General features: G+C 50.3%; 2 protein-coding genes across 3 annotated transcripts in view; one reads left to right on the top strand and one right to left on the bottom strand.

The window, feature by feature from the left end:
* Positions 1-27,806, bottom strand: part of BBS4 (Bardet-Biedl syndrome 4) — a 426,848-nt gene that overhangs the window by 380,246 nt on the left and 18,796 nt on the right. The window lies entirely within an intron of this gene.
* Positions 1,938-27,544, top strand: PKM (pyruvate kinase M1/2). 2 transcript variants are annotated; one of them, XM_081227438.1, is made up of 11 exons: positions 1,938-2,065; positions 12,678-12,859; positions 13,431-13,522; positions 16,319-16,450; positions 16,918-17,104; positions 17,844-18,114; positions 19,446-19,596; positions 20,204-20,356; positions 23,994-24,160; positions 25,899-26,080; positions 26,794-27,544. In XM_081227438.1, the coding sequence occupies exons 2-11, from the start codon at positions 12,706-12,708 to the stop codon at positions 26,898-26,900; spliced, it is 1,596 nt and encodes a 531-aa protein (XP_081083564.1). In that variant the 5' UTR covers positions 1,938-2,065; positions 12,678-12,705; the 3' UTR covers positions 26,901-27,544. The 2 variants fall into 2 exon arrangements, with proteins under 2 accessions (XP_081083564.1, XP_081083565.1); XM_081227439.1 differs by lacking the exon at positions 23,994-24,160 and adding an exon at positions 23,445-23,611.

Raw genomic sequence — 27,806 nt, 5'->3', positions numbered from 1 at the left:
GGAAACACCTCCAGGACTAGTCAGTTCTCAAAGAGAACCCCTATTGGGCCGTGTGCTATACTCATTCACAAGCATCATCTGATCAAACCTCACCCTATGGAGCAAGAATTGTCTTCAGTTTACTTTTAAGGAAATGGACTCATTAAATTACAGGATATGGTCATAGGGCTAGTGAGTGGAATTGGAATTAAATATGATGGAACCTACACTTGCTTCTGTACTATGATGCTTCTCAGCAAAGTAATGACAACCACCTTAAACTCTGTGACAAATTTTCACTATACATCTAATGTGAGCAAAAATATGGTGGATTAGTCTCTGCCAAAGTTTCACGGACAGCATTTTTATAACTATTGGATGATCAATATCTGTAACTGAAGAGCAGTAGTTTGCTATCAGCTCTTCAGTTTAATACACGTTGCTTTTCAATCATGGGAATATATATAGATTTAGATCTTTAAAATGCAACATAGTCCAGCATTGGCCAGATATTGCCCCTCCAGTGTTGTTCACCACTGTACTTAGTTCATGTTTAGCTCAGGGGCCAGAGATGGCCATTTATGCCATCCCTCTTTCTCTGAATAGGGAGGAATCTGATTCTCCCTGGTGAGGCATGGCTTTTTTTCCTCTCAGCAACTTCATGTGCTCTTACCACCTCAATAACCAAGCTTTTACTTCCTATCTACAACTAAGGGGACCAGAAAGGACTTACAGAAGAAATTAAAATATTTTATCTCAAACAAATTTAGGTGGTCACTTTTTCCTTGTCAGCTTATCTGAGCTAACAGGAAAGCATAATGAAGGCCTGTGATTCAGCTGCAGGCAGGGTGTCTGCCTGAGCAGGTCACACCCTTTGGTCTCATTTTCCAGGAAAAGGAAAGAACCTAAGATAATCGTATTCACGATTTTTAACGAGGCAACATTGTATCTGCTCTCAAAACTTGCTCTCTTGAAAGATGGCAAGAGTTAACAGCTGTTTCGTTGATAACTGCTGTCATCACTTGTTATTGGCTAGTTACTGGGAAATCAGAAAATGTCTTAGAGAAGAATGTAGGAAAAGCAACAATAATTGATTTAAATACACAAGCTTGGAAACAAAAGTGCTTACTTCGGCAGAGATTACGGGCTCTCACGTTGTGACATTTCCTGATGGAAATACAAAAAATACTAATACCTTCTATTCACTTTCTACTCTCAGGCACTCGCTCTGCAGGACTCTAGCCCCTACTTAAGTATTCACATGGTCCCAACTTCCTTCTTTGTTCTAGCCCCAAGAACAAAAGGGCCTCGTGCTCCCGCTCCATGCACACTCCGCCCTCCCTGGTTCTCCCTAACCCCGTTCCAGTGTCGGAGCCCCTCCGAAGACGGCCCAGACCGCCAACCATCCCACGAGTCACCATCCTTCCCCACCTCTGATCCTATCTCGGGCTCGCGAACCTCGGGTTCGGCTCAGTCTCCGGGGTGTGCAGTGGGGCGGGCACCCGGGCGGGGGGAGGCGGGGAGTCGCAGGGCAGGGCTGGGGGAATGCTGCCTGGGACCCATAAATCTAAGCATCATCTGGGTAGGCCAGGGCAGCTCAGCTGGGGCGGCCTGGGCCAAGGGTCAAGAGAAGAGCCCTGGTCCAGCTTTCCAAATTGGCGGCAACAGGTGGCCCGGGCGCCGGGGGGCCTGGGGGCGGGGTGAGGTCCCCGGAGCTCCGGGGGCGGGTCCTGCTGCCTCGCAGCTTCCCCATTGGGCGCTGAGGACGTCAGTGCTGCGATTTTTCTGTAACGTGTCCTTCCGCCACGGAATGTAGTTCTCCTCCAAAGGGCAACCTGCCCGCCCATTCCGCCTCCGCAGCACTCCTACTGAAGGTGACTGTGCCCGGCGAGGATGCAGAAGGGCGGGGCCCCGCGAGCTGGGAGCCAGGATTGGGTGGGGGGCGGGGCGGCGGAGGGATTGCGGCGGCCCTTTAGCTGGGATAACCTTGAGGCTGAGGTAGCTGATCCCCGCACTGGAGCGACGCGTTGCGAGCTTTCAGACCTTTCTGCGGTAGCAGCGCATCCCGAGCCGGACGACGTCGGAGGTGAGCTTGGGGAGAGATTGGGCCATCCGTCCCTACCGGGGCTCCGTTCCCCCCTGCCAGTGCGGAATCCTGGCCCGCCTGCGCACTCAGTGTGGCGCAGGATCCGTGGCATATTAGATTCACCCGGTTGGGGTCTGGAGAGACGAGAAAGGCTGCCCGCGCCTAGGGCCTCCTCTTCAGAGCCCCCAGCTCCTGCTTCTTCCGAAGGCAGATGGGTCAGCCAACCCCTTTTCTGCCCCAGTCCCTGACCTTCCCCCACCCCCCAGTCTGGTCCCATCCTCCCCTCCCTTTACCTCCCTCTTCTGTCTGGTCCCATCCTCGTCTTCCTCCCCTTATTCTCCCCTAATCTGATCCTTTCCTCCCTCAGTCTCCCTCCTCCCTCCCCACTTTGCTCCCACGCTCGCCTCCTCCCCTTCACCCTTAATACTCGCTTTTCGTCTTCATCCTGTCCGTGTCTCCCTCATTCTGATGCTTTCTTTGTAACCTCTCCTTGAAACTCCTTCTTTAGCTCCGCTCCCCCGTCCCTCCTCCATTCGGATTCTGTCCCCTCCTCGTACCTTCCCCCATTCATGCCCTGGCCCCCGCCCCTCCCCCTCCTCTCTGGTCACGTTCGCTCCACCGCATCCCTCTTCTTTGCAGCCTCCTCCTCGCCACCCGCGTCCTCGCCCCTCCCCCTCTGTTCTGGTCACGTCCGCCTGCTCTCCCGCCCCCGCCCCTCGGTCTCCCATCTCAGTCCTGTCCCCTTCTCCCTCAGAGTTCCCCAGTCTCGGGCTCTCCTGCAGCCCCGGGCCCACGTCCCGGCGTCACCGCCCGAAGTGCTGTGGTCTGCGGCTGGGCGGGCTGGCTCGCGTGCGGCCGGGAGATGCAGCGGCGGCCCGGGGCGCAGCTAGAGGGTTACGTAACTCTTGGTCTTCCCTGCTGCAGAGGAAGAAAGGGTGGCTGCCCTGTGGTGGCGCGTTCCTGTTTTGTGCCGCCTTGAATACGATGGGGCGGCCGCAGGGCTGCTCTTGCTCCTAGGAGGTTACTGGGCTCCATCCCGCCAAGGCGGGGCTGCACGTAGCGGCCCGGGACCCGCCCTGCATCGCCCCGCCCCGCGGGATCGCGGACCACCGACCTTCGGGCCCGTTACCGGCCAAGCACATCTCTGGCCCGACAAGCCTCCGCATGCTGCTCAGAGGCCTCCTTGCGTTCGAGCCACTCACCTGGCTCCCCGCCTCTGCTTCTTGTTACTTAACAGATGCGGCCGATTGTAGAGCGCAGAGGCCACGGGTTGGGGTGGGAGCAGGTTATGGGGAGAGTAGAAATACGTCAAGAGCTTGGTGCCACGTGCCTGCATTCACTCAATAAAAACTCGTGTATAAAGAGCTGTTTTGGGGAGCGGCGTGGACACAGGATGGTTAAAATGGTTATAGCCCACGGAACTCACCGTCTAATTAGGGAAAGAACATGAAAGTTATCAGTGGTAAGTGCTGTGAGAAAGGTACACACTTCCTGCTGGGGGTTGAGGGGAGGAGGCCTCACACTGGGTTTGAAGAAGCAGGAAAGCACCTTCCAGTCTGAAGGTTATTTAAAGACCCAGTAATGGAGAGGCATCCCTTGGCTTCTTATCTGTGTCCTTGAAGCCCAGGACACTGATCCTCCTCTGCACAAATCATCCCGATAGTTGAGGTCCGGGCATGATTGACAGAGGCATTGGGAAGGTGGAAACGGGCTTTTTATAGATCAGGTTTAACTCATTAACATACTGACTTGAGTAATGGTGGGAGTTCAGCCTCTGGACCTCAGTTTCCCATGTGTAACTTGTAACATTTTTCCTCTTGATTGTTGAAAGGATTGGTTGATATATACACACCTACATGGATATATGTTGAATACTCAGTGCAGTGTCTAATCTCAGGTGAGATGCCTCCAAATGTATTCTTTTGGTCACTGAGCGCAGTGACTTAAACCGTAATCGAACGCAAAGGCTCCTCTTCTGTCTGCCATCCCCAAACACATACTCATAGTTAATCTTTGGGAATTAGGCTCTCTAAATAGCAGACGTCTCCTGGAAACCAGTCCCCTCCGGGATCCTGGTACAATGTTTACAGAGTAACTAATAATGTTACTCTTCAACTCTCCACTTGCTTACAGGGGCTCTTTGGTCCTCTAGACAAAGGAAGGCAGGAGGGGGATGATTTGCAGCCTTTGGTGTTTGGCTACAAGAGTAGAAACAAACTTGGGACCCCAAGACTGAAATCTTCACCTGTTCCATTCCCACCCACTCCTGGTAGGGTTCTGGGATTTGCTCAGCCAGCTGGTTAAGTGTGAGGTTAGGATTAGAGGCAAAGGACAGTAGCTCCTTGTTAGCCGTAATGAGGGTGTGGCCACTCCCTGGGGTAGAGAGGAGGGCCTAGGTCAGGACTCTGCAGCTTTGTTAGCAAATAATTCGCCCTCAGGTTGCCTGAGGATGCTGTTGGGAATGCAGTGGGCTGTTCTGAGGGGAAGAGTATGTAACCCATCACCAGGTCTGTGTGTGTAGGTGGGGGAGGCTTTGGGGAAGATGACTCAACCTTTGAATTTATCTGCTTTTAAGAGAACTCTCTTGATTGGGTGAGTGGGGAAACTGCATTGTGGTCTTTGCCGGCTTAAAAAGTCCCCTCTCCCCTTTCAGTGAGTCAAATAATGAAGCATGCATTTCCCCCAGTTAAAAGTGTCTCAACTAAGTGACAAATGGTTGGTGGAGGTCCCCAGGCTCTCTGTACTGCGCTTAGGTGCAGCATGGCAGAGCCTCATGCCCAGGTGATACAGTCTGCACACCTGTATTTCTGAGCCTTGTGCAGTGGGCATGGCAGCCATTTTGGGAATACGGGTTGTAGTGGACATGAATAACGATGACTTAAAGAATGTCCTTGAACTCATTTTTGAGTTACTGGACTTGAGCCTAAATATATGGACATTAGTCTTCTGTCTAGGGTAGCTGCTCTCACTTTAAGCACTGCATTAGAAGTAAATAATTTAAGTGTTGAATTCACAGTTTAGCCAAGAGCATTATTGGGTCTTTAAGAGTTGCAGCCCCAGTGATTTGGCAAGTTTGGTAGCTGTTACTCTAGACAGAGCTAGCACCTTATGGGAGGTGCTTCTGTGCTTTGAATATTGTGACATTAATGTGGGGTCACAGGAAAAGCCATATTATTTCTTAAAGCTGTTTATTAATGTTGAGGCAGTGGAAGTAATAAGGAAATGGTTGAGAGCAGGAAGGTAGAAAAAAAATGCAACTCTTGATTACAAACTTGCACTACAGGGGTTTTTATTTTTCTTCAGCTTTTATGAAGGCACACCAGGGTGTGTTATTTTGGATAAGAGCTAAGACTGAGGTGAAGGTAGGGGGAAATGACTCATTTGACATTATCTTTATTTCTGAATTATTCAAAATATCCACAGTCAAACCCCAGTTAACTGGTACACCGCAAGACTGAGTTGTCCGTGGGAGCAGAGTTTTCTTGCAACCTTGTTGAGGATCTTGTGAAATATGTGATTTATTTCGTCAGTGGTCTTATAGGACCTTGAGTCATCACTTTAAGCATCAATTCTGATACAGATAGGAATAGAACTAAATGAAGACCATTCTTTTTTTTTTTTTTTTTTTTTTTTGTAGGGGTGGGTGTGGGGCTTTGCGCCCTCACTGCCGAGTCTTAACCGCTGGACCACCAGGGAATTCCCAGTGAAGACCATTTGTAATACTACCATACTTCTGGGAACTTCCTTTTTTTTTTTTTTTTCTTTTTCTTTAACCACAAGCCAGCCTTAGACTAGATAAATGAATAGGCTGATTATTTGGGGCTTTGTTAAAGAAGCTGTTTGGGGAAGGTGAGCCAGCGTGGGTGGTCAGGCAGCCTCTGCTCTACCTTTTAGCCTCCTGCTATTACTGCTCAGCTTAGGAGGGGAGGTTGGCACGGCCACCAAGTGGTGCAGCCCCGCCCTTGCGGCCGTTTTTCCTTCATTGGTTTGTGCTGGTCTGCACGTAGGAGGGAGAGCCAGCCTGCAGTACTTCTGGTGGCCTCTGCGACTCACCTCCCCCAGTTCTTTCTATAGGCAAAACTCCTGGGGAACTGTAAGCCTCTCTTTCCTGACGCCAGCAAGCTGTGTTTCCGAGGTCAGATAAGGGCTTTAGTGGGGGAGATGCCAAGACCAGATATGATAGGGCAGCAAGGTTGCTGGTCATAGCATTTCAGAGTATGGACCAGCTCAGCTGATGCAGTTTTAAAAAAAAAAAAATTCTCTGAAAGGAGTCCTAGCCCTTCCAAACATTTAATCAACCAACAGATAACGTTTAACTTTAGACAAGTGGTATCACTCCTATCTCAGGTGATGAGTGCAAAATAATTACTGGGTCAGCTGAGTCAGTCATGGTATATGAGACAAAGTTGTACACATTTTGGGGGAGTGCTGGAGTTTTGATCTAGTTGAGGCAGGGAAATAAAGACTTGGTAAACAAAACTATCCTGATACCTGATATCCCTCTTTTGTTATTACATTAGAGAGCAGATTAACACATGTCACCCAACAGATGGGCAAACTTTTTTTTTTTTTGCGGTGGGGGCCTCTCACTGTTGTGGCCTCTCCCGTTGCGGAGGCTCCGGATGCGCAGACCCAGCGGCCATGGCTCACGGGCCCAGCCGCTCCGCGGCATATGGGATCTTCCCGGACCGGGGCACGAACCCGTGTCCCCTGCATCGGCAGGCGGACTCTCAACCACTGCGCCACCAGGGAAGCCCTAAATTTTTGTTTTAAGTCTAAAGAAAATCTGGATTTTTTTTTTTTTTTAACTTTTGGCCGCAATTCACAGCTTGTTTGGCTGCACTGCACAGCTTGCGGGATCTTTGTTCCCCAACTAGGGATTGAACCCAGGCCCTTGGCAGTGAAGGTGCAGAGTGCTAACCACTGGACTGCCAGGGAATTCCCTGGATAAATATTAATGGTCAGTTCTGGGTGGTAAAAATCCAGATGTTAATATTTCTTTCTTTAGTTCAAAACAAAACAAAATAGAAGCAAACCTATGATGGTTACTGCAGGAAGACCAGGTATAGTAACTAGGTCAGTGCTCTGGGAGAGCTGGCACTGCCCTTCTCCTTTCATTCCCCCCTTCTTCTCCCTGCAGCTGCGATGCAGGGCAGCTCCTCCTTTAAATGCTGAGCCAGTGCCTCCCTTTGCTGAGGCCATCACCCATCCTGGTGTTGTACCTGACTTGCAAAGGCCCTAAATCAGTGTCCCAGGTTCCTTGCTGCTTCCAGAGTGTAAATATCATGCCCTGAAGCATTGCTTCATAATTTTAAGCCTAGTAAGGACCACAGCTCAGCAAAAGGTTCATCTAAACTTCCTCCTTCAGACTGAACCAGTTCTCTTCTCCGAGCATCTGCCATCAAATCCTCGGCATCTGAGATGGTAGAGGTTTCTCTGTCGGGACTTCCTGCCCTGGAGTTGAGTGGTCCTTTTGTGGGTAGGCTCATTTAGTATCAGCTTTTGTGCACTATTGCACACTCGGATTTGAAATAGGACCTTGGGCTCCTGCTTATAATGTTTGTCACTTAGTTCTAGCCCTGAATAAAAGAGAAGGGAATTTTACTTGAACCTACAGGTGGGTTCATTTTGTTTTGTGTAACCTGGTGACACCAGACTTTGCTTTCTGTTACGGGGCCTGCTGAGGGTAGAATGGACTTAATATAACTCCCATCTCTTAGCTAAAAACTGCTTGTCCTTGCCCTACTCCATATGCAAATACTGTTGTCATTACTCTAACTGTATATGAGGATGAACAGCCATTCACTTCAGACCTTATTAGGTTCTGTGGCTTGCCAAGCACCCATTTTGATCTTCTTGCTACCATAGTCAGATTAGGGCCAGTCTTGGGAAGTACATTTTTCTGCTCCATCATCTAGGAACAGAGCTCCTAGAGAGCAGGCTGGCCTGAATGCCTTGTCCAACACGTTGTGGTGCAAACTTTCTAATGGATGTTGGTGTTCTGAAGATTTGGGAATCCCACCTTCATGCTGGCTTGTAGACTTAAGAGGTGTAGGTAGCAAATGGATGTCAGAGTGGGAAACACAATCATAGGTACCAGGTGCCATCATTATTGAGTTAGTCTGTATGGTGAGATTGGCATCAGAGCAAAAATTGGTGCAGGGAGCCCTGGCTGGTTAAATAAAGATTTTATGCAGGTGCGGGCTCATAGGCCAGGCTGGTTTACTAGGGCAGAATGATGTGGGCTTTTGTGAAAGCTAGAATTGGTGGAGTGAAGCGTGATTCTTTCCCAGAACAACCTGCCAACAGTACTGACACTTAAGTGGTGTTGGGTATTTTTTCTTTTATGATTTTCACCCTCAGGTTTCTGAAGAGTGACCAAAGAATTATGTCTGGCATAAACAAAACTATAGCTTCAAAGAGCCAGGAGCCACTTGAGAAAGGCAAGGTGGGAGTAGGGGCCCCTGGAGCTGAGCTGTGACTGTGCCTGCTCTGTCCTTTCGGCCCACACACACTGAGGCCTCTGATGGTGTCTCGTTTCTCACAGAGGAGAAATGGCTCTGAGGAAGGTCCTACAGCAGGAGCTCAGGCTCAAGAATAAGGCTCCCATACCTGGGCACAGCATTTGCCCGCCATCAGTGGCTATGCTGGGCTTCCACGGCTGGCTGGAGGTTGCCTCTGCATGTCTGTGCCTCCTGCAGAGGAGGATGCTGTAGTGAGTCAGAGTGGCATGAGCTGGCCGCGTCTGCTGGCAGGCACTGTGCAGACAGCCAGCCTGAGGGAGGGCAGCTCTTCCCAGAGGCCTGCCCTGAGAAACCACCGCTGAGGCTGCTGTCCAGGGGCTGGGGGAGAGTCCAGAGTGTGTTTTAGGTAGGATGGGCAGCTTGTGCTCCGGAGAAGAGGCTCATTGGGCAGGAGAGCCCTGAACCTCCCTGCAAGGGAGGCTCCGGGGCAGAGCCTGAGGGGATAGAAAACCAGTTGGTGACCTGGGCATGAGACATGAAGTCCCTAGTTTGGTAGAGGTCTTTAAGGACGTGGTGAGATCTTGTAGGAATGTGGATGGACTTGCTGATAAGCCAGTTCTTTTGGATTGCTGGTGTGCAAATGCACTCAAACAAAATTTCACTTGTTATTTTTGTACCTAGTAACCTGGGTAAGCAAAAGATCAGAGCTTGCAGACCTCAGATTTAATTTGAGATGGTGAAATAGGGTTAGTGTTTGAGCCCAGTATAATTGTATCTGTTAATAGCATCTCCTGTCCTTGAGGCAGCCCTTCTGTACCAGAATATCCTTGTCACAGAGATTTTGCTCTGATGCTTGAGGACAGACTAAACAGGAAAAGAATTTTGTTGGATTTGGGCATGTGACTAACAGGTTTTTTGGCACAGAGTTGTCCTATGGACCATATTAACTTTTTGTTTTTTTGCACTTTGAGATTCTGAATAGATCAAGGTTGACTTTTTATTTTTAATTTTTTTTTGGCTGTGCTGTGTGGCTTGCAGGATCTTAGTTCCCCAACCAGGATTGAACCCAGGCCCCAGCAGTGAAAGTGCCAAGTCGTAACCACTGGACCACCAGGGAATTCCCAAGGTTGACCTTCTTAGGTCAGTGAAACTATCCTGCAGTGCATTTGTGATCTAGGGCCTAAGATGCATTATCCCACCTCTACTGTGTTTAGAATATTCCTGAAGTACCTAGAGCAGCAGTTGAATAATGGAACGGGGAGCTTCACATTTGTTTTAATTCCAACACTTTTACCAGAATGCTTTTAAATATATCATGTTAGAAGAGGTACATTTGTAATTTTTCTTATTATGAAAATGTTTAGTATCAGTAAATTTTTTAGTAAGGAGAAGAAAGAAATTTGCAATTTGCTGTAATCCTACCACCCAGATAACATGTTGATAATATTTTGTTAGATATCCTTCCAGTCCTGTTATGTATGTTTAATTTATTGCCCCTTCCCGACCCCCCCAAAGAAAAGGGAGAGGGACCAGGTTCTTGTATAGAATAGTGAAATGTTAGTAAACCAAGGTTTAAAGAGACTTTAAAGGAAGGCAATCTTTGGGGTGTTAGGGGAGGGGATAAAGCATTGCAAAGGAGCCATTAAGAACTGTCTTACCTGCGAATTTTCTGTTACCAGTTTCTTGGTATTTTCTTGGGTGGCTTCTGTGTTTTCATTTATAACATAGCTGAATCTCTAGGAACAGCTACTACCTACTACTACCTGGATACCTGGTTCTTAAGGTAGTTTCTCCATTACCCCAAAGAGCTTTAGGTGCACTCAGCTTTTACCTTAATCCTTATACAGTTCTTCAGGGCAAGCCTTTCTCAGCTCCGAGCAGTCTTTGCAGGTGGGACCAAGGAGCCACCCTGAGCCAAAAAAAGAGCATTTTGTCACCGGAAGCCCAAGTCCAGAGAACACAAGGTGTGACGCAATCAGTGGCCCCAGCCGGGTCTTTGCAAGGAGACCCTAACGTCTCAGGTCTAGAGAAGATCCAACTGATGATTTTTAAGAAGAGTCGGGTTAGTTACTTCAACCCACTCATTGAGATCACAATACAGTCCTCGGACTGGATGACTCCCTTCGCCTGGAGGCCACAGCAAGGCCTGTGTGTTCCAGTTGCCTTGGTGTGCCACCGGGTACCATCTCTTCAGTAATGTTCCCTTAACAGCCAGACTCACCTAAGCCCAGGTGCTCTGGAGCTATATACACCCTACTTCAACCGTGAGTGCAGGTAAAGGGACCCTGGCTGCCCAGGCCGTGCTGTCAGGAATTCAAAAGTTCCTCGGATTTGGTGGGGAAAGGGACATAGGTATAACTTTGATTTTGACAAAGAGGCATTAAGATACTCTGAAACATCATTCAGTAAACAACTGGAATACCCCCAAGTACTTGGTGCTAAGGGATACAAAACCAAATAGGTCACGGAGGAGAGGATGTTGTTTTCATTTTGGTACCTGGTATGTTGTAGGGAGTTAGGAAACACATATTGAAAGGAACAGTATATATGCCATGTGGAATAGTTAGCTGGTATCTTATTTACTCGTTTTTAAAGATTTAGTTTCTGTAGCTGGGGACTTGTAGCCATCAGTTTTCAATAGCTTACAGGAAATTCACTCACAACTGGTCGCAAAGCTTCTTGGGCTTTTCTGGACTTCTCGAGGGTGGCAGAGATGGGTTTAGATGGATGCTTTGTTCGAGCCACCCAGAGAGGCCACAGAGTCGGGGATGGAGGAGGAGACAGAGTAAGGGTTACGTGTATGGGGTGCCTTGATTTGGAGCCCTGAGATTTAGGAGGTGGTGGGACAGGGCGAAAGAAGGGCTTGTTCCTGAGCCTGGGCTGAAGCACTTAGGCAAAGGATTTGAGAAGGAGTAACCCTTGGTCTGAAAACTTGAGGAAAGGAATGGCATTCTGATGAGGCATGTCAGGCTTCTGGCTCACATCCTTCCCTGATGGTTCTTGAAACACTGCCTGGAAGCTTCTCAAGTCTCTGTCTGTAATCAGCTAACTAACCGGCTGAGTGAGTTTAGTTGTAAAGTCAGTAATGAAGAAAAGCAAAGGTCGGGGGCAGTTGTGCCCCTGTTTAGGATTGTGACCTGGGCTGATTAATTACCTGGAACAGATGGTCTTTGTCACTGCGAGTGGCGTACTTGTCAGCCTTAGAAAGGGAATCGGGTGGTGCATTAGAAAATCAGCTGGGGGAAGGATTTGACAAGCGTTAATTTCTTCATAGTGCAACTCTCCTGTTAATGTAATTGTAATAATTTTAGAACCAGACTAGTACCATTATGATTATCCTTGGTTTGATGCAAATTGCTTTGCACGTCCTAAAGTCCTTCTGACCAAAAGTACCATATGTAATTTTTAGGTACAGATTCCTGGGATGAAAGATTTTTGCATTCAGGGTTCTGGCTGAACTTTGCTTCCTGTCCAGGGAATGGTTTTTATTGCTTGTCAATGGGCTGGGACCTACTCTCCAGCCTAGGATGAATTGAGTAATGGACTTACGTGGTCCTGTGGGTTAGTGAAAACCTAGGACTCCAGAACTAGGAGGACTGCCTGGATAGTGGTTGTCTCTATGACCAGGAAAGTCACTCTGGGTTTGGTTGGGGATTGTTAAGAGGAAGTGTGGGTGCCCCTCCCCATAGCAGATGTTTGTAGCTTTGAGACAGCTTTTCATACAAAGTTCTAGATTCACCAACTAGGGGTGAGTTTTTATATCCCTGGAAGATTAGTTGCAACTTCCTTTTGAGGAAGCTCCTGCAGTGCATGTAAATTGATGTTATTTTTATAGGATTAGCAGGGATACTGTTGAGGTAGATATTAGCCCAGTGTAAGGGAGGCATGCTTACAGTGGATGCCTGGCACGTACACGTGTTGGGTATGTGGTTTTAACTTGTTCTCTGAGGCCTTTTCCACTTGCTCACAATAACGTGAGCCCGTGGCCTGACTTGAGGAGCACCCACACAGCCAGAGTGTGGCGGGGCTCCCTGTGGCTTCTGAACAAAGCATGCTTGTTGAGTTAATGTGTAAGCAGGAAGCAGCTTCCTGTGTCAAGCTGTATATTATAGCCGCCTCAGGCTTCTCAAACTGATCACTCTCTTCAGCTCCCCTGGACCCAAGACCTCAGAAGCCATGTCGAAGCCCCATAGTGATGCCGGGACTGCCTTCATTCAGACCCAGCAGCTGCATGCGGCCATGGCTGACACATTCCTGGAGCACATGTGCCGCCTGGACATTGACTCGCCGCCCATCACGGCCCGGAACACCGGCATCATCTGCACCATTGGTGAGTGGGGGGTGCCCCCTCCCCCCGAAACATGGGCTTCCTGAGACAGTGACCTTTCCTCTCCTGAAAAGACTAAATAAATGTGGCAGACCTGGGTACTGAGCAAGATGCTACAGAGATTCTTATGAGAACTGGTCAGAGGAGTTTGCAGTAAAGAATTCTTTATGCTTTCTGCGTTCTGCTAAAGGTAAAATTTAGAGGGTATCTTCCTTAGTAGAGCCTCTCAGAGATCTAGGGAAGGATCTTTTTGACATGCTCTGTACAACCAGAATTTTGTAGTTGGACATCTGGCTGGGTTTCAGGGAGAGCGTAAAGGGCTGGCCAAGACTTACCTAGGCTTTCCTAATTAGATGGAGCCTGTAGAATTTGAAGGAAATGGGAGATGTCCTTCTAAATCAAGAAACTAGGCTAGCACAATAATAGTCATATGTATGTTTCTGAAAGAATTTTGAGTTATTTGGGGGTAAAAATTATCAAGAGTTCTTTAAATTGAAGCAAACTTAAAGTGTTATTCCTCCTTTGGATAATTAACACTTAATGACTTTAAAACATTTTTTTTTTTTTCTACTAGGCCCAGCTTCCCGATCAGTGGAGACGCTGAAGGAGATGATTAAGTCTGGAATGAACGTGGCTCGTTTGAACTTTTCTCATGGAACTCATGAGGTGCGCCTCGGCTGGCTAGTTTGGCCACTGGGGCAGCTTGTAGGAAACGGGGTGGGGATGTCGTGTTCATTTAGCCAGGGTGGACTGGGCAAGAAAGTGTGGGTTTTACAGCCAGTGGGAAGATTGTCTTCACCAGCCCATCCCTACTTTCTCTTCCCCGTCTCCTGCCATCTCAAGTGGCCAGGTCTCCTCAAGCAAAGAATACCTCCTTTGTAATTGGCCCTGGTTCTCCCCAACACCTGTGCTCCATTAGCCCTCAGCAAGGAAAGTGTGCAAGGGTTCTCCTGGAAACTCCTCTAACCCATGGAGCTTGACACTCCTGCCCCAGGGTTTCTGTAACAGCTCATAACTGCAGTGACGAACCAGTAAGTTACCTTGCAGGTTATTCTGGCCTAGTTTAGACCCAAGATAAACTGGGCAGGTCCAGGAGAAGGGTTTCCATTATTGCAAGTGAAGACTGGGTCTAATGCACTAACACTATCTGGCATATAATACCCTACCTAATCAGCATTGTGTTCTCAGCCTGTCCCTTCCCGGGGGTTTTGGTACATTAAAATAAAGTAAAGTCAGCATACTTCCCCAGCAGTGTGGTAGGAGTGTCTTAGTGCTGGGGCTGTTGATGAGCTGACCTGACTCGTTGGACCTTACCCAGGGACCAGGTGGCAGCTACTGGGAAGTGCTCCATTCGTGCTTCTGTTCCCAAGATCAGAACAAACTCATTTTGAGGAGTGTGGGACCAGCCTGAGGGACAGTGCCTAACCTTCAGGTTCAACCACAGGCCATGGGATTTCATCATGGTATTAACAGAGGAGGAATGGGGGAGGCAAACTTTCCCTCCTCTTGACCTCTGTATTTCCTGTTCAGGATAAAGAAAATGCTACTCTGTGAGGTCAGGAGGTGAGGGGTTGCCCTCTGGCATTTGGAAGTTGGTGTTCAGTTTCAGCTAAAAATAAAGCCTCAGGAAGTGCAGTCTGAGAGGTGAATTCCTCCTTTCTGGAAACATGAGAATCTTCATTGTAGGTTTTCTAACCCATGTTCCATAAAGTTTATGGCCTGGCAGGTGTCCGGCCTCCAAATATCATGGGGGCCTGACCAAGTTTAGATGAACTGTGCTCAGCAGGCACCCTGGGCAAGTTAAGACATCCATGGATGGCATTCTGTAATTTTCCAAAGGCAGGGCGTCCTCGGCAAGAGTCACTAGGCATTCCTGCAAGTGTTAGCTTAGTCCGAAGAGAGAACTAAAGACATGACTGAATGTCAGTTCACAACTGATCCCTACTGCTGGCCTGTGCCAGGGTCTCCTGTGTGCAGGGGGAGTAGCAGAAATAGATTTTAAGAAGTTGACCTTTAACTAGGCTTTATGGCCTCTTCCATCCAGTAAAATAATACCACACAGCTCTGAAATGGCAAGAGCGAGTGGTATCTGCCCCTGCTGGAGCGGGGCTGGCTCAGAGATTTTGGTTTTTTTAAACTACAAGAGGCATTTGGAGATTATCTGTGCTTTAACTCATCTTCCCAGATCAGAGTTGGGATTAAAAAACAAAACAAAACAAAACACCCAAGTCCCTCTTGTGGGTTTAATTTGAGGTTTTTGACCAGGATAAAACTGTGTGGTCCCTGGGATCAGGGTTTTGGAAACTGATCTGAAATTGTTCTAATGTTAATTATATAATGTAAACAGTGTTAGTTTGATGAGTGGCTGGGACATGCTTTTCCACCTCTTGACAATTTTTAAGACTCTTCTAAGCAGAGCGTTGGAATTGCTTTTTCTCTCTCACTCTGACAGAGGGACATGCACATGTCTACATCTGATCTATTGGTTTTGTTGTTGTTGCATCTGATCTTTTTTATTTTATTTTTTTGCGGTACGCGGGCCTCTCACTGTTATGGCCTCTCCCGTTGCGGAGCACAGGCTCCGGATGCTCAGGCTTAGCGGCCATGGCTCACGGGCCCAGCCGCTCCGCGGCATGTGGGATCTTCCCGGAGCAGGGCACGAACCCGTGTCCCCTGCATCGGCAGGCGGACTCCCAACCACTGCGCCACCAGGGAAGCCCCCACGAAGAACTTTTGACATCTTGGCTCTGAGTCCCTTTTTAGTCAAACAGGAATGGCAAATGGAAAAAGAGAAAGGGCTTCAGAGGCGAGAGTGAAGCCAGGATTTGTTGCAAGTGAGAAATGGCAAAGGTCAGTTAGTTCGGAGAAAGGCGTATTCCCATCTCTTTCTGTTCCACTTCCGTTTCTGATCAGACTGCAGGAAGTGTGATTGTCAGAACTAGGCCTGCATGACCTTAGCAGTGAATTATTTAGCTTGGGCCACTGTTAGCTTAAGTAAATAACTGAGTTTGAATTGCAGTTGTAATCAGTAGAGGAAAAGCTCAGAATTACCAGATCTATCAGTCTGACATTGATGGCCAGATCAGTATTATCCAGATAGAAGTCCTAGGTTCTTTACCCCAGTCGTCTGCTTTATTTGCTGAGGGTATTTGATGAATCCTAGAGGGGGAAAAGGGAGACAGGCCTCTTTTATGTTGACATGTCTTGCCACCAAAACGTAAATATTCCAAAGTTCCTAAGATTTGCCCTTAGAGTGGGTGAGGGCTGTGGTACAAGTGGGTAGAGGCCAAGGGGGTTGACGTAAGCCAGTAGAGGATGCTCGGGGAGTGGGCAGCGTGAGTGTATACGCTGGAGGTGGAGGTCTAGAACAGCCATAGCTCTTTGCTGAGTGATCAGCTTCAGTGCCGGTCCTAGATCCTAGTGTGTGGGAGGACGCTTATCATCTCCCCTCCTTTCCCCCAGTACCACAAAGAGACCATCAAGAACGTGCGTGAAGCCACGGAAAGCTTTGCTTCCGACCCCATTCTGTACCGGCCAGTGGCTGTGGCCCTGGACACTAAAGGACCTGAGATCCGAACCGGGCTCATCAAGGGCGTGAGTATCCTGGGGAGAAGCTGGAGAAAGGTGCAGGGGACCCCAGAGACATCCTCAGCAGTCTGTCCCGGCTGGAAGCCACATTTCTCAGAGTTTAGGTCTATAAATGAGAGTTTTATCCATCACTGTAAGAAGTCTTGATTTGATCTACTTCGCTAAGAAACAATACCAGAAAGGAACCTCTTTTACACTCCAAACCTACTTCCAAGTCTCTAACTTGGGGGAGCAATTTCTTTGTCTCTTTTCCCCTATCATTAAATAGTATAACTAAAACATTCTAGGTTTCTCTTGGGTTATTTCCTTGAAATATACTAAGTTAGACAGTCTGATTATTTCTTTCCAAAAGAAAAGGCTTTATTGTTACCTGCAGCTGAGATTTGCTCCTGTTCCCTGGAGGAAAGAGCTTGTCTTCTCCCGCTAGGAGGGCCCGGTTTCTTTGGACTTGTGGTTTACTGTCTTGTCTGCAGAGCGGCACCGCCGAGGTGGAGTTGAAGAAGGGAGCTACACTCAAGATCACCCTGGATAACGCCTACATGGAAAAGTGTGACGAGAACATCCTGTGGCTGGACTACAAGAACATCTGCAAGGTGGTGGATGTGGGCAGCAAGATCTACGTGGATGACGGCCTTATTTCCCTGCTGGTGAAGCAGAAAGGTACGTACGCGAGAGTCAGGGTCTAATTGCCTAAAACCAGCTCCCGTCTCTAAGTTTCTCTGGTAGAAGATAGCTTATTTGGCTGGCAGTGAGATTGGGTCTCTATATTCTCAGAAATTCCTTTTATAATAAACTCCTAGCCTCAAAAACAGATTTCACTCCAACTTAACTGAACTCTTGGGGAGGAGATGAGAAGGTTTCTTTTTTCCTTTCTTTCTTTTTTTTTTTTTTTGTTGGCTTTGCGGTGCAGCTTGTGGGATCTTAGTTCCCCAACCAGGGATTGAACCTGGGCTGTGTTCCACGAAAGCGTGGAGTCCTAACCACTGGACCGCCAGAGAATTCCCGAGATTTCTTTACTCATCTTCACTACTTTAGGGTTTCTGCTTCCCTCCTCCATCCCCTCAGTAGGGTACGTAGAGGACTCCAGTGTGCCTGGGAATGAGAGCTAACATTTAAGTGCCAGGCACTATTCTGAGCATCTTACATGATAATTTGTTTGAATTTTAAAACCATCTTATGAGTAGATATTATTATCCCTATTTACCTGAGGCACAGAGCGGTTAATTGACTTGCCCACGGTTACACAGTTAGTGGAGCTGGGATGTGAACCCTGGCAGTGTGGCTCCAGCACCCACCATGTGCTATTTCCCAGTTCTCTGTAATGGGGAGAGCCTGCTTCCTGGTGAGGACAATTTTGCCCCTGTGGCTCTGCTTCTCGTACCTACTCCATTTCACACAGGTCCTGACTTCCTGGTGACGGAGGTGGAGAACGGTGGCTCCTTGGGCAGCAAGAAGGGTGTGAACCTACCCGGGGCTGCTGTGGACCTGCCTGCCGTCTCAGAAAAGGACATCCAGGATCTGAAGTTTGGGGTAGAGCAGGATGTGGATATGGTGTTTGCGTCTTTCATCCGCAAGGCATCTGATGTCCATGCAGTCAGGAATATCCTGGGAGAGAAAGGAAAGAACATCAAGATAATCAGCAAAATTGAGAATCATGAGGGAGTTCGGAGGTAAGTCCACCCGACTGTCCCTTGCCTCCTTCAGCCCCAGCCCAGCTTTCTGAAGAGCACGATATATCCTGTGAATACTTGGCTACCTGCCCATCAGAATGAGACTCTCAAGCTTATCTCAGACCCACTGAATCAGAATATCCTACGAGGGGGAGTGGAAGGCGTTGGTATTTCAAGGAAAAAACAAAAGCTTCCCAGGTGATTGGGGTGCGAGCATCTTGATGTTGTTCCATGAGCCCAGAGACCAGCATTGGAGAGGACAGGGTCACTGCTTCCAGGCTCAGGAGCCATTGTGCTGCACTCCTGACACTGCCTTTGTTTGCTGGAATTGGGGACCACCAAGGGGGAAGACAGCAGGCTCTCAGGAAGGGACTCCCTCCCTTGGGAGCCCCGTGGAAGCTCGGGGCCTGGTGTTGACACTGAAGCATGGGCCTCCTTGTCTTGCCTTAGAAAGCAGCCGGCTTGGTGATTGGGCCAGCTCTGGCATGGTATCTGCTTCTGAGGGGAAAGCATGCCGTCCTCCTCCAGGTCCACATTGTCCCAGCACAGGTCCACCACCTCCCTAGTGCTCACCAGGTAGGGCCTTATGAGTAAGGCCAGCTGGGTGACATCTGTTCCTCTTTGGTTCCCTACTAGAACCCAGCGCTGCTGACACCCCACACCTACTTGTGGGGATTAGGTGTGTGCTTGGGAAGAGTGGGGGGAGCAGTCATCCTGTTGTGACCTTTCCATCCTCAGCTTTGTGTCGATGTCTTTTGTACCGGGAAATTTGGGGTCCTCCCTGTGCCATGGGTCCTCCAAGCCATGGGTGCTTGCTGGCCTTGGCTCCAGGTCAGGCAAAGCCATATTCTCATGCCTTCAGCAAGTTGGAGGGGGCCCCCTGAAGGAGCAGCCCTCAAGTGTCCTTGGCTGGGAGAGGCCACGGACCTTTGTGTCAGGAGCAGTCAGCCGCCTTGGGTTCCCTTTCTGCCCTGGAAGTGCCAACTGGAATGAAGATGGTAGAGAGACACCTTAAGAGGGGCCTCATAAGATGCAGATGGAGAGGAAATGAGCCTATGGGACTTTGGAGGAGACCTCGTCCCCTCCCCTTTCCCCCAGTGATGTGTCCATACTGGTGCTAAAGAAGCCCAACAAGCAGAACTGCTGGCCCCCTTTGGGGGACTGAAGTAGCTGGAACACCCCACCACCTCCATGCATCCATCATGATGTCGTGGGTAGTTGTCCTGGTGCAAGGATGGCTAAGTCAGAGAATCCCAGGAAAACTTCCTTTGCATCACCTTACTTGTGGCTCCTGTTCCATATAACCTCTCTTTTTCCAACTTCCCTGTCAGGTTTGATGAGATCCTGGAAGCCAGTGATGGGATCATGGTGGCGCGTGGTGATCTAGGCATTGAGATTCCTGCAGAGAAGGTCTTTCTTGCTCAGAAGATGGTGATTGGGCGGTGCAACCGAGCTGGGAAGCCTGTCATCTGTGCCACGCAGGTATGTGCCTCTTCCCGAGTTTGCATCCTTGCACAGGGAAGCTTTGGAGGACACACACACACACACACTGGGAAGCTTTCGAGGACACACACACAGACACACACACACACCACAGGGAAGCTTTGGAGGACACACACACACACACAACACAGGGAAGCTTTGGAGGACACACACACACACACACACCACAGGGAAGCTTTGGAGGACACACACACACACACACACACACACACCACAGGGAAGCTTTGGAGGGGACACACACACACACACACACACACACACACACACACACACACACACACACACACACACACACACACACACACACACACACACACACACACACACACACACACACACACACACACACACACACACACACACACACACACACACACACACACACACACACACACACACACACACACACACACACACACACACACACACACACACACACACACACACACACACACATCCCACCACCCCTCCCCTGCCCCGTGCACCTACACAGAGCTGTACTCTGCACATACACATGATCCAGGGGGTCAGTTTGTGTCTGAAGACAGCCCAGGCCACGTCTCACGAATACCCTGTCCCCTGCCAGATGCTGGAGAGCATGATCAAGAAGCCTCGCCCCACCCGGGCTGAGGGCAGTGACGTGGCCAATGCAGTCTTGGATGGAGCCGACTGCATCATGCTGTCTGGAGAGACGGCCAAAGGGGACTACCCGCTGGAAGCTGTGCGCATGCAACACCTGGTGAGTTCTTGGGGCCCGCCTGTCACCCTGGCTGGGGCTGGGATGGAGGCGAGCTCTGGCACAGAGCGACACCTTTTAGGCTTCTGCGCCCACGATCTTTTATTCTCCAAGTCACAAGCAGAGTGAGGAGGTGTGTGCTGGGGGCGTGGAGGTGTCTTGTCTTTTTTCTGTTCTGCCTGCCTGCCCACACCCGTCTCCTAGTTCCTTCTGTTCTGGAGGCGGCCTCCATCAGCCATAGCACAGTCACTCCTGTCTGCAGGACTGTGAATCCTTCCCTTGGCTCAAGTACTGGGATATCTGTACCTCTTCCTCTGGACAGCCTAGAGGACCTGAGTACCTCTGCCCTGTTCTGGAAAAGGCCAAGAGCTCCTGCTCGCAGCTGTCCTGTTCGGCTTCCATTTTGATTCCCCACCTGTCCCCAGCCAGGTGCCTCCCTGACGGGGGCCTCTGGGCCTGCACTGGAGGCTGTTGCCTGCACTGACTTGGCTGCAGGCTGGCCTTGCATGGTGCCTGCAGCAGCGCCTGCTTTGCTGAGCTGTTGCACTCGCCCTAGACTAAAAACTGGGGTTTAAGTGATGGGTGACAGGCCCACAAATAGAAACAGGTGGAAGGCTGGCTGATCCCACCTGGCCCTGGGGTGAGAGCATCTGGAGGAGCCCTGGAGGCCACTCCTCTTTCTCCTGTGGGAGCTAGCTTTTCAAGGGTCTCCCGCTCTGCCATGTCCCACAGCCTGGCTGCTCCTGCTCTAGAGCTTACTGAAGAGTTAACACAAGATGGGTCATCAGGCCTGGGAAAACGAGTGTTGCAAATGAACTTTCACAACAGCCCTAGGTCGCTGTTGATAATGTATAGCTCAGTGAACTTGCCTCTTACCCTGAAACGGTGTTTCTTTAACCTTCCTATTCGCTTTCCAGCCAACAAAGGACCCCAAGCCCTTTGTGTGACACCCCCTCCCCTGCATTCCCCCAGATTTAAAACAATCCCCCCAAAAGAACGTCTGGACTAGATAATCATCCTTCCTTCATTTTCTATGTGATTGTTAGGCTTAGATGGCTTCCAGAGAAGACATGAGAGTTATATTAAATACTTTTTCAGGCATGAAACAAGACATCTTGACTACAGATGTCTTCTGGTCTGTCCTTGGCACCCTGGGTGGATTTGCCCATGATGAAATTGGTAGAGACCAATCCCTGTCCCTGGGACAGCTGTGTTTCCTGGCTGATATACCACCCTCTGTGTGTGTGACATGATTGCTCTCACAGATGCTCATGCACTCTGGGCTCATGGTCATTCTCACAACTGCCCCAGTGGTGAATGCTTCCTCTCTCCTGGGGGACAGTGGACCTTGGACCTCTCCCCTCCAGAGTGGCTGCCATTGTGTTTATGGGTCTCCACACATCATCCCTTCTCTATAACTGCCTTGCTTAGTTGTGTGGCCCCATTGCCTCTGAGATGCGAGAGTGACCTTGACCTGATTTATGGAACCATGAAACCACATAGACTGTAGGGACTTTCATGTCTCTACCAAATTTAACCTCTCAAGGCCTTATTTATGAAATGAATTCGATGGCATATGTTTAATTATAGCCTTAGCGTTAAATTTCACTACTATTGTTAAATGTCTGTTAAGTCCTTGTGTAGATTGACGTAATCTCCATAACCTCAGTGAGATAGATGTCACCCCATATTATAGATGAGGGTACATGGTAATAGGGCTTGAGTTTGGACCCAGATCTGCTGACTCAGAAGCCAGTGTTCTCTCCTGCAACATGGTACTTCATCTAGCAGGAGATCAAGACAGGTATCCATGTGGGGCCTGTACTGGGGTCACAGTCTAAGAACCAGACTCTGGGCTCTGAACCCATGTCTATTTTTCCATACCCCAGTCTTTCCTTTGAACAGACAGACACCTTAGAACTGCAAGATTGGGATTGCATGGCATTGCTCAGGAGATAAGTTATGGGGTCTGGGCCAGTTGGTACAGGCCTCTCCTGTCCATGTCACCAGTTAACACTGGCCAACAGCTTCCCCTCTTACCTGTCCACTGCTTTCTCCTTTATCTCACTGATGCAGTTGATATCCCTTAAATAAGGGCTAGACAGTACCAGGTATGGTTCTCTTTCCTGTTCATGTTTCCTGTCCTTTTGGGCTGCATGCATTCCATTCTTGCAGGAAGAAAACCTTTAACCTAGCAAATTCTGCCACTCATCTTCTTATCCTGTCAAATTAATGAGGTGGTATTCCTGATTCTTCCCTCACCCATCATTTTCTAAGATGCTGGTAATTGCATTATAACCCTCTAAAGCTTAAATTTTCTTCCTAACTCTTGGTGTTATCTGAGCCAGGTGGTCTGTAAATAACTCAGTGGCTTTCTCATGGGTCTTTTAATCATTTGAATTAATCAAATGTCTTGTTAAACTTACCTGCGTGTTTCCACAGGCACCTGTCTCTTCACATGGCTGTTCCTCCTGACCTCAAAGCTCGCCAATTTTCCACCCGCCTGCTTAGAACGCGTCAAGCCGCGTGACGTTGGCTTTGTCTGACCTCAGTTTTCCAGCACTGCTCAGTGTGCTTGCACGGCATGCCATTGGACAGGCTGGTAGCATCCCTGTGTCCGAAGCCAAGCAAGCACTCCATGTGTGCGTGGAGGCCAGGCATGAACCCTGGTAGTAACCACCAGACAGCCATGTGAGGAGGGAGGCCTGTTCCTTCCTGTGAGCTGTGTTCATGAGGCAGCGTGGTCAAGTCCTGCCAGGGAGCTGTGTAGGCCTGGGAGCCCCGGGGGCCCAGCCTCTGCATGTTTCCATGCCCAGGCACTAGAGCCTGCCACCATACTGTCTCCCTCCACCTCCACCGCCAATCAAAAAGTCCTTCCAAAATCAATAGATCCTTCCAGAACGGAAGAATCAATTTCCCCTCGGTTGGAGGGGAAGCAGTAGCAGTTGATGTTTGAAATCCTCCACGCATCCCTAAGCGGGCTTTCATCACCCTGCCTCTTTGCATCTGCCTGAAGGACAGACTTAGCCAATTAACCTAAGGTACCTTCCCCTCTTCCTTGCCTCCCCTCCCCTCCCCCTAAACCTTACAGATAGCTCGTGAGGCTGAGGCAGCCATGTTCCACCTCAAGCTGTTTGAAGAACTTGCGCGAGCCTCAAGTCACTCCACAGACCTCATGGAAGCCATGGCCATGGGCAGCGTGGAGGCTTCTTATAAGTGTTTAGCGGCAGCTTTGATAGTTCTGACGGAGTCTGGCAGGTAGGGCCCCGAGGGCAGGTAACTTCCAGCCGCTCTAGAAGACAGCCAGGGCCCAACCCTGCACCTGGGGCTCGCACTCAGGACCTCTCCTCTCACCTGCAGGAAGCTAGCCAGGGAGTCAGGGCAGGCCAGGACCGCAGGGTCCTTCAGCTCGGCAAGCACAGCGACGTCACAGGCGCCTGGTGAAGGGCTGGTTCCTGCGAGTCTTGATCTCGCTTAGCTCAGAACCTCCAGCGATTGGGCTCTTCTTGGCCTCTGCACCCAGGGACACGCTCCTCACCAGCTGTCTGTGCGACTCTTCCCCTCCCTCTCCCGTGTGACACGGCTCTGACAAAGCTCTGTCCCCCTCTCGTCCCTCTGGACCGGTGTTGCCTCTCCCTAGATTGCCCGTGAGGCAGAGGCTGCCATCTACCATTTGCAATTATTTGAGGAACTCCGCCGCCTGTCGCCCATTACCAGTGACCCCACCGAAGCCGCCGCCGTGGGTGCCGTGGAGGCGTCCTTCAAGTGCTGCAGTGGGGCCATAATCGTCCTCACCAAGTCTGGCAGGTAGGAGGTGGCAGCGGCTCCCTGGGAACACCCAGCTCAGCGGCACCTTTCCTTGGGGGTCCTGGGAGCAGTGCACTAAACGGTGCTCAGATGGCACCAAGCCAAGGTAAGACCCCTCAGCCTGTGCCCGGGACCCTGCAGGGACGGAGCTCCCCTGGCCCCCTGGCCAGGCTCTGGGAGCGAGCAGAACCCCTGCCCTGGGCCTGAAGGACAGGATCCCAGGCAGCACTCACAGGCGTGTCAGACCATTTGGGTCCAAAGCAAGTTTATACCCTCACAATGAACTAGAGACTTAATTACATAGACAGATAGACTGATGACAAATGGTTGATATTTGAAAGCTGTTTTTCTCAAAAAGTAAAGGATAACCAGTTTTAATTATTCTAGTTGCTATGTGCTCTTTAAAAAGTTCAGTGTGGAAAATTACTGCTGTTTGCTGACATGCTGTTTGGTTGGTGCACCCGTCCCATCGGTCTTTGAGTCCCAAAGACAAGTGGGTGCTGCCCAGGAGAGGTCACCGTGGTGTGTTGCTGGCACTTGGGCCGTGCAGCCAGGCTGAGAGGCCTCTGCTCGGCCTCAGGCTCGGGGCCCCTTCCAGATCACTGGGCTGTCGTGCTTCCCTCCCTGGGTCTGGGGTGTGCTCCTCCTCCACAGGGCAGCTAGGGTTTCCTGGAGGAGGCGGGTGGAGAGGAGCAGACAGGCAGCCCCACGCACAAAGGAGCAGCAGATGGGATTGCCTTTAGGACCAGGACACACGATGTGTGCAGATGCCCTCAGTAGAGGGCTCGGGATGAAAAGCTCCCACCATTTGGGTTGACCTTTGTGAAAAAGTCCAGCCTTTGCTACTTGGCTATTTTTAGCTCCAGGCTTCTGGGATTTCACTCAGCAAGTCCTGACTTTAGCACTTGCTGCCCTCTGAAAGCCTTGTATGGAGGCCAGGCCTTAACGCAGGGCACCCTCTGCTGTGACATGGCTTAAGTTTCCCTGACACCTGTTGAATGTCCTCACAGCTTCCAGGCCCAAGTTCCCCCTGCAGGCCCCTCTACCTCCCGAGGCACATCTGCAGCCACACGTGTACAGTGTCAGTGCTGAAGGAAGCACCTGGCTCTGGGGCTGTACAGGGGTCCTCTCCCCTCCAGAGGGACCTTCACAGGCAGAGCCTCCCCCACTGACACTCCCATCCCCTGGTCTTGCCTCCTGGGTAGCACCTATATTTCTAAGCCTCACTTAGATATTCAGGTTTGACTGTGGGGCTCTACAGCCCAGTTGCTGGGACTTTTTCAGGGACCCGGGGGGTCACGTGGAGTCAGGAGAGGGCATGGCAATAGGGAAGACTTGCGTTGTAGATTCCAAGGGGGACTGGTGGGCCCTGCTCCTGTTTTCTTGCAAATGTCAAGAGTCAGGTGCTATTCCCATGTTGCTTGGCTTGTAGCTGCTGCCAAGTACGGGCCATGTGGGGTAAGTGGGGGAAACTGACCTTGCTGGGTCGGCATGATCCTGGGGCCCTGGCCTGTTGGGAGGTGGGTAGGGCAGATGGGTAGCATAGCTATGAAGAATTATGTGCTGTGGACGATACAGGATGATGAGCTGTCCCAGTCTTGGCAGCAGATGTTGAAATGGCCAGAGAGCCTCAGGCTGGCATAGGGAGTTGGATTAGAGGGTGAGTTGTTGCTGAAGGCCCTGAGGAGCTTCCTGGGACACTGTTTAACAGTTCTCGTCTGCTTGTCCCCCATCTCAGGTCTGCACATCTGGTGTCCAGATATCGCCCCCGGGCCCCCATCATTGCTGTGACCCGGAATCACCAGACAGCTCGCCAGGCCCACCTGTACCGCGGCATCTTCCCTGTGGTGTGTAAGGACCCAGTGCAGGAGGCCTGGGCTGAGGACGTGGACCTCCGGGTGAACTTTGCCATGAATGTTGGTGCGTGGCTGGGAGCAAGGGCTAGAGGTGGAGGGGTGGAGAAGGTGCCTGAGTACTGGTCTCTCTGAGACCCTATAGAAGGGGGAACATGTTGGCCTTTGGGTGCAAGAGCCCTAGCTGTCCTCACTGGGAATATTCTCTGAATCCTTCATCCCATTCCCTGGAGTCCTGGGCTGAGCCCAGGAGGGAAGAGGGGCCTTTGAGTTGTGGGGCTGAGCACCCCAGGTTCTCTCCTCACTCTCTTCCAGTCTGGGATCCAAAGCAAAGGATCCTCAATAATCGGGGTTGTCCATTCTTTGGCATCTGCTCATTATTGAGGTTTTTCATAAAATTAGCCAGAGGTCCTGCACTTGGGGCCAGCACACGTACAAATTATGTATTCATATGGCCTTTGTCCCAGTATAAGAGTAGGATATCATGTGATGAGAGGAAGCAGCTAGCTGTGACCTTGGGCTGGGCTCTCCACCCTCTAGAGTAGAAAATGAATGATGTCCAAAGGTCCCTGCCGACTCTGCCATCTGAGCCATAAGGATATATCAAGGCTTCCCTCATCCCCTTTGCCTGGGCTGTGAGCCTAGCGCCACCTTGTGGTGTAAGGGAGTAAAGGCCCGTCAGCCCTGCTTAGCTTCCTCTGACTGTGGGGCAGTCTCCCAGGTGCATTCCTTCTTGGCTTGATTCTTCACTCACCAGCCCCTCTTCTTCTCTTCCTCCAGGCAAGGCCCGAGGCTTCTTCAAGAAGGGAGATGTGGTCATTGTGCTGACCGGGTGGCGCCCTGGTTCTGGCTTCACCAACACCATGCGTGTAGTTCCTGTGCCGTGATGGGCCCCGGAGCCCCTCCTCCAGCCCCTGTCCCATCCCCCTTCCCCAACCCATCCATTAGGCCAGCAATGCTTGTAGTGCTCACTTGGGGCTGTGGTGTGGCACTGGTGGGCTGGGACGCCAGGGAAGAAGATAAACGCCTCTGTGAAACACGGCTGTTTTTAAGACCCTGCTTGGGTGGGGTAGTTCAGAGCTGGGCCACCCATCATGTGGCCCCATCTGAGCAAGGGACGAAGGAGGGGTGCAGGCAGGACTGGAGGCCCCAGAGCTTCACATAGAGGGCAACAGCTTCTGCTTCTCTTCCTTTGTGTACTCGATTCAGTTCTTGTAGAAAATGGATACCCAGAGAACTCCCAGCCCTGGCGTGGGATCAGGAGATAGTCGGCTAAGAGTAGGGGCCTTAGGGAATGGGGCAGAGGTTCCAGTTTAAGCAGACTCCGGCCCTGGCCCTTACTTGCTTCTCCAGCCCCCTCAGCCTCCCTCACTCCCACCTTGTTGTGCACTGTGCACTTCTGTTCCTTCACTCGACTGTTGCTGCAGACAAACACTCCACCCTCCACCTTCCATTTCCCTCACTACTGCAGCTGCCTCCAGGCCTGTTGCTATAGAGCCTACCTGTATGTCAATAAACAACAGCTGAAGCACCTGTTTCCTCTCTTTTCTGATGGGGGGGCGGGTGGTTGAACTCTGCCCTCTGAGTAGGGTGAAAATGGTAAGAGCCCTGTGGCTCCTGGTGAGTATTCCTGTGTAACAACTCAGGCCACCTGCCATCCTGTCCCCTGGGGTGCAGACGTGCTGGGGAAGCAGTCGCTGACTGTCTTAAGAATATAGGTTACCCTTTTCAGCACCCTGGGGTCTAAAAGCTCCTGCAGCTGGGGAAATTTTAACAGCTTATTTGGACCAAAG

This window comes from Mesoplodon bidens (assembly GCF_964165515.1).
Source record: "Mesoplodon bidens genome assembly, chromosome: 3".
In the NCBI taxonomy this organism is placed as follows: domain Eukaryota; kingdom Metazoa; phylum Chordata; class Mammalia; order Artiodactyla; family Ziphiidae; genus Mesoplodon; species Mesoplodon bidens.
The sequence above is the reverse complement of the archived record's forward strand: the minus strand, read 5'-3'. Positions and strand labels throughout refer to the sequence as shown.

Excerpts from the sequence above, each read along its gene's own strand:
- PKM (XM_081227438.1), top strand. The coding sequence starts at position 12,706 with ATGTCGAAGCCCCATAGTGATGCCGGGACTGCCTTCATTCAGACCCAG. Across the intron at positions 12,860-13,430 it reads CGGCATCATCTGCACCATTG|GCCCAGCTTCCCGATCAGTG; the intron begins GTGAGTGGGGGG and ends TTTTTCTACTAG. Across the intron at positions 13,523-16,318 it reads TTTCTCATGGAACTCATGAG|TACCACAAAGAGACCATCAA; the intron begins GTGCGCCTCGGC and ends CCTTTCCCCCAG.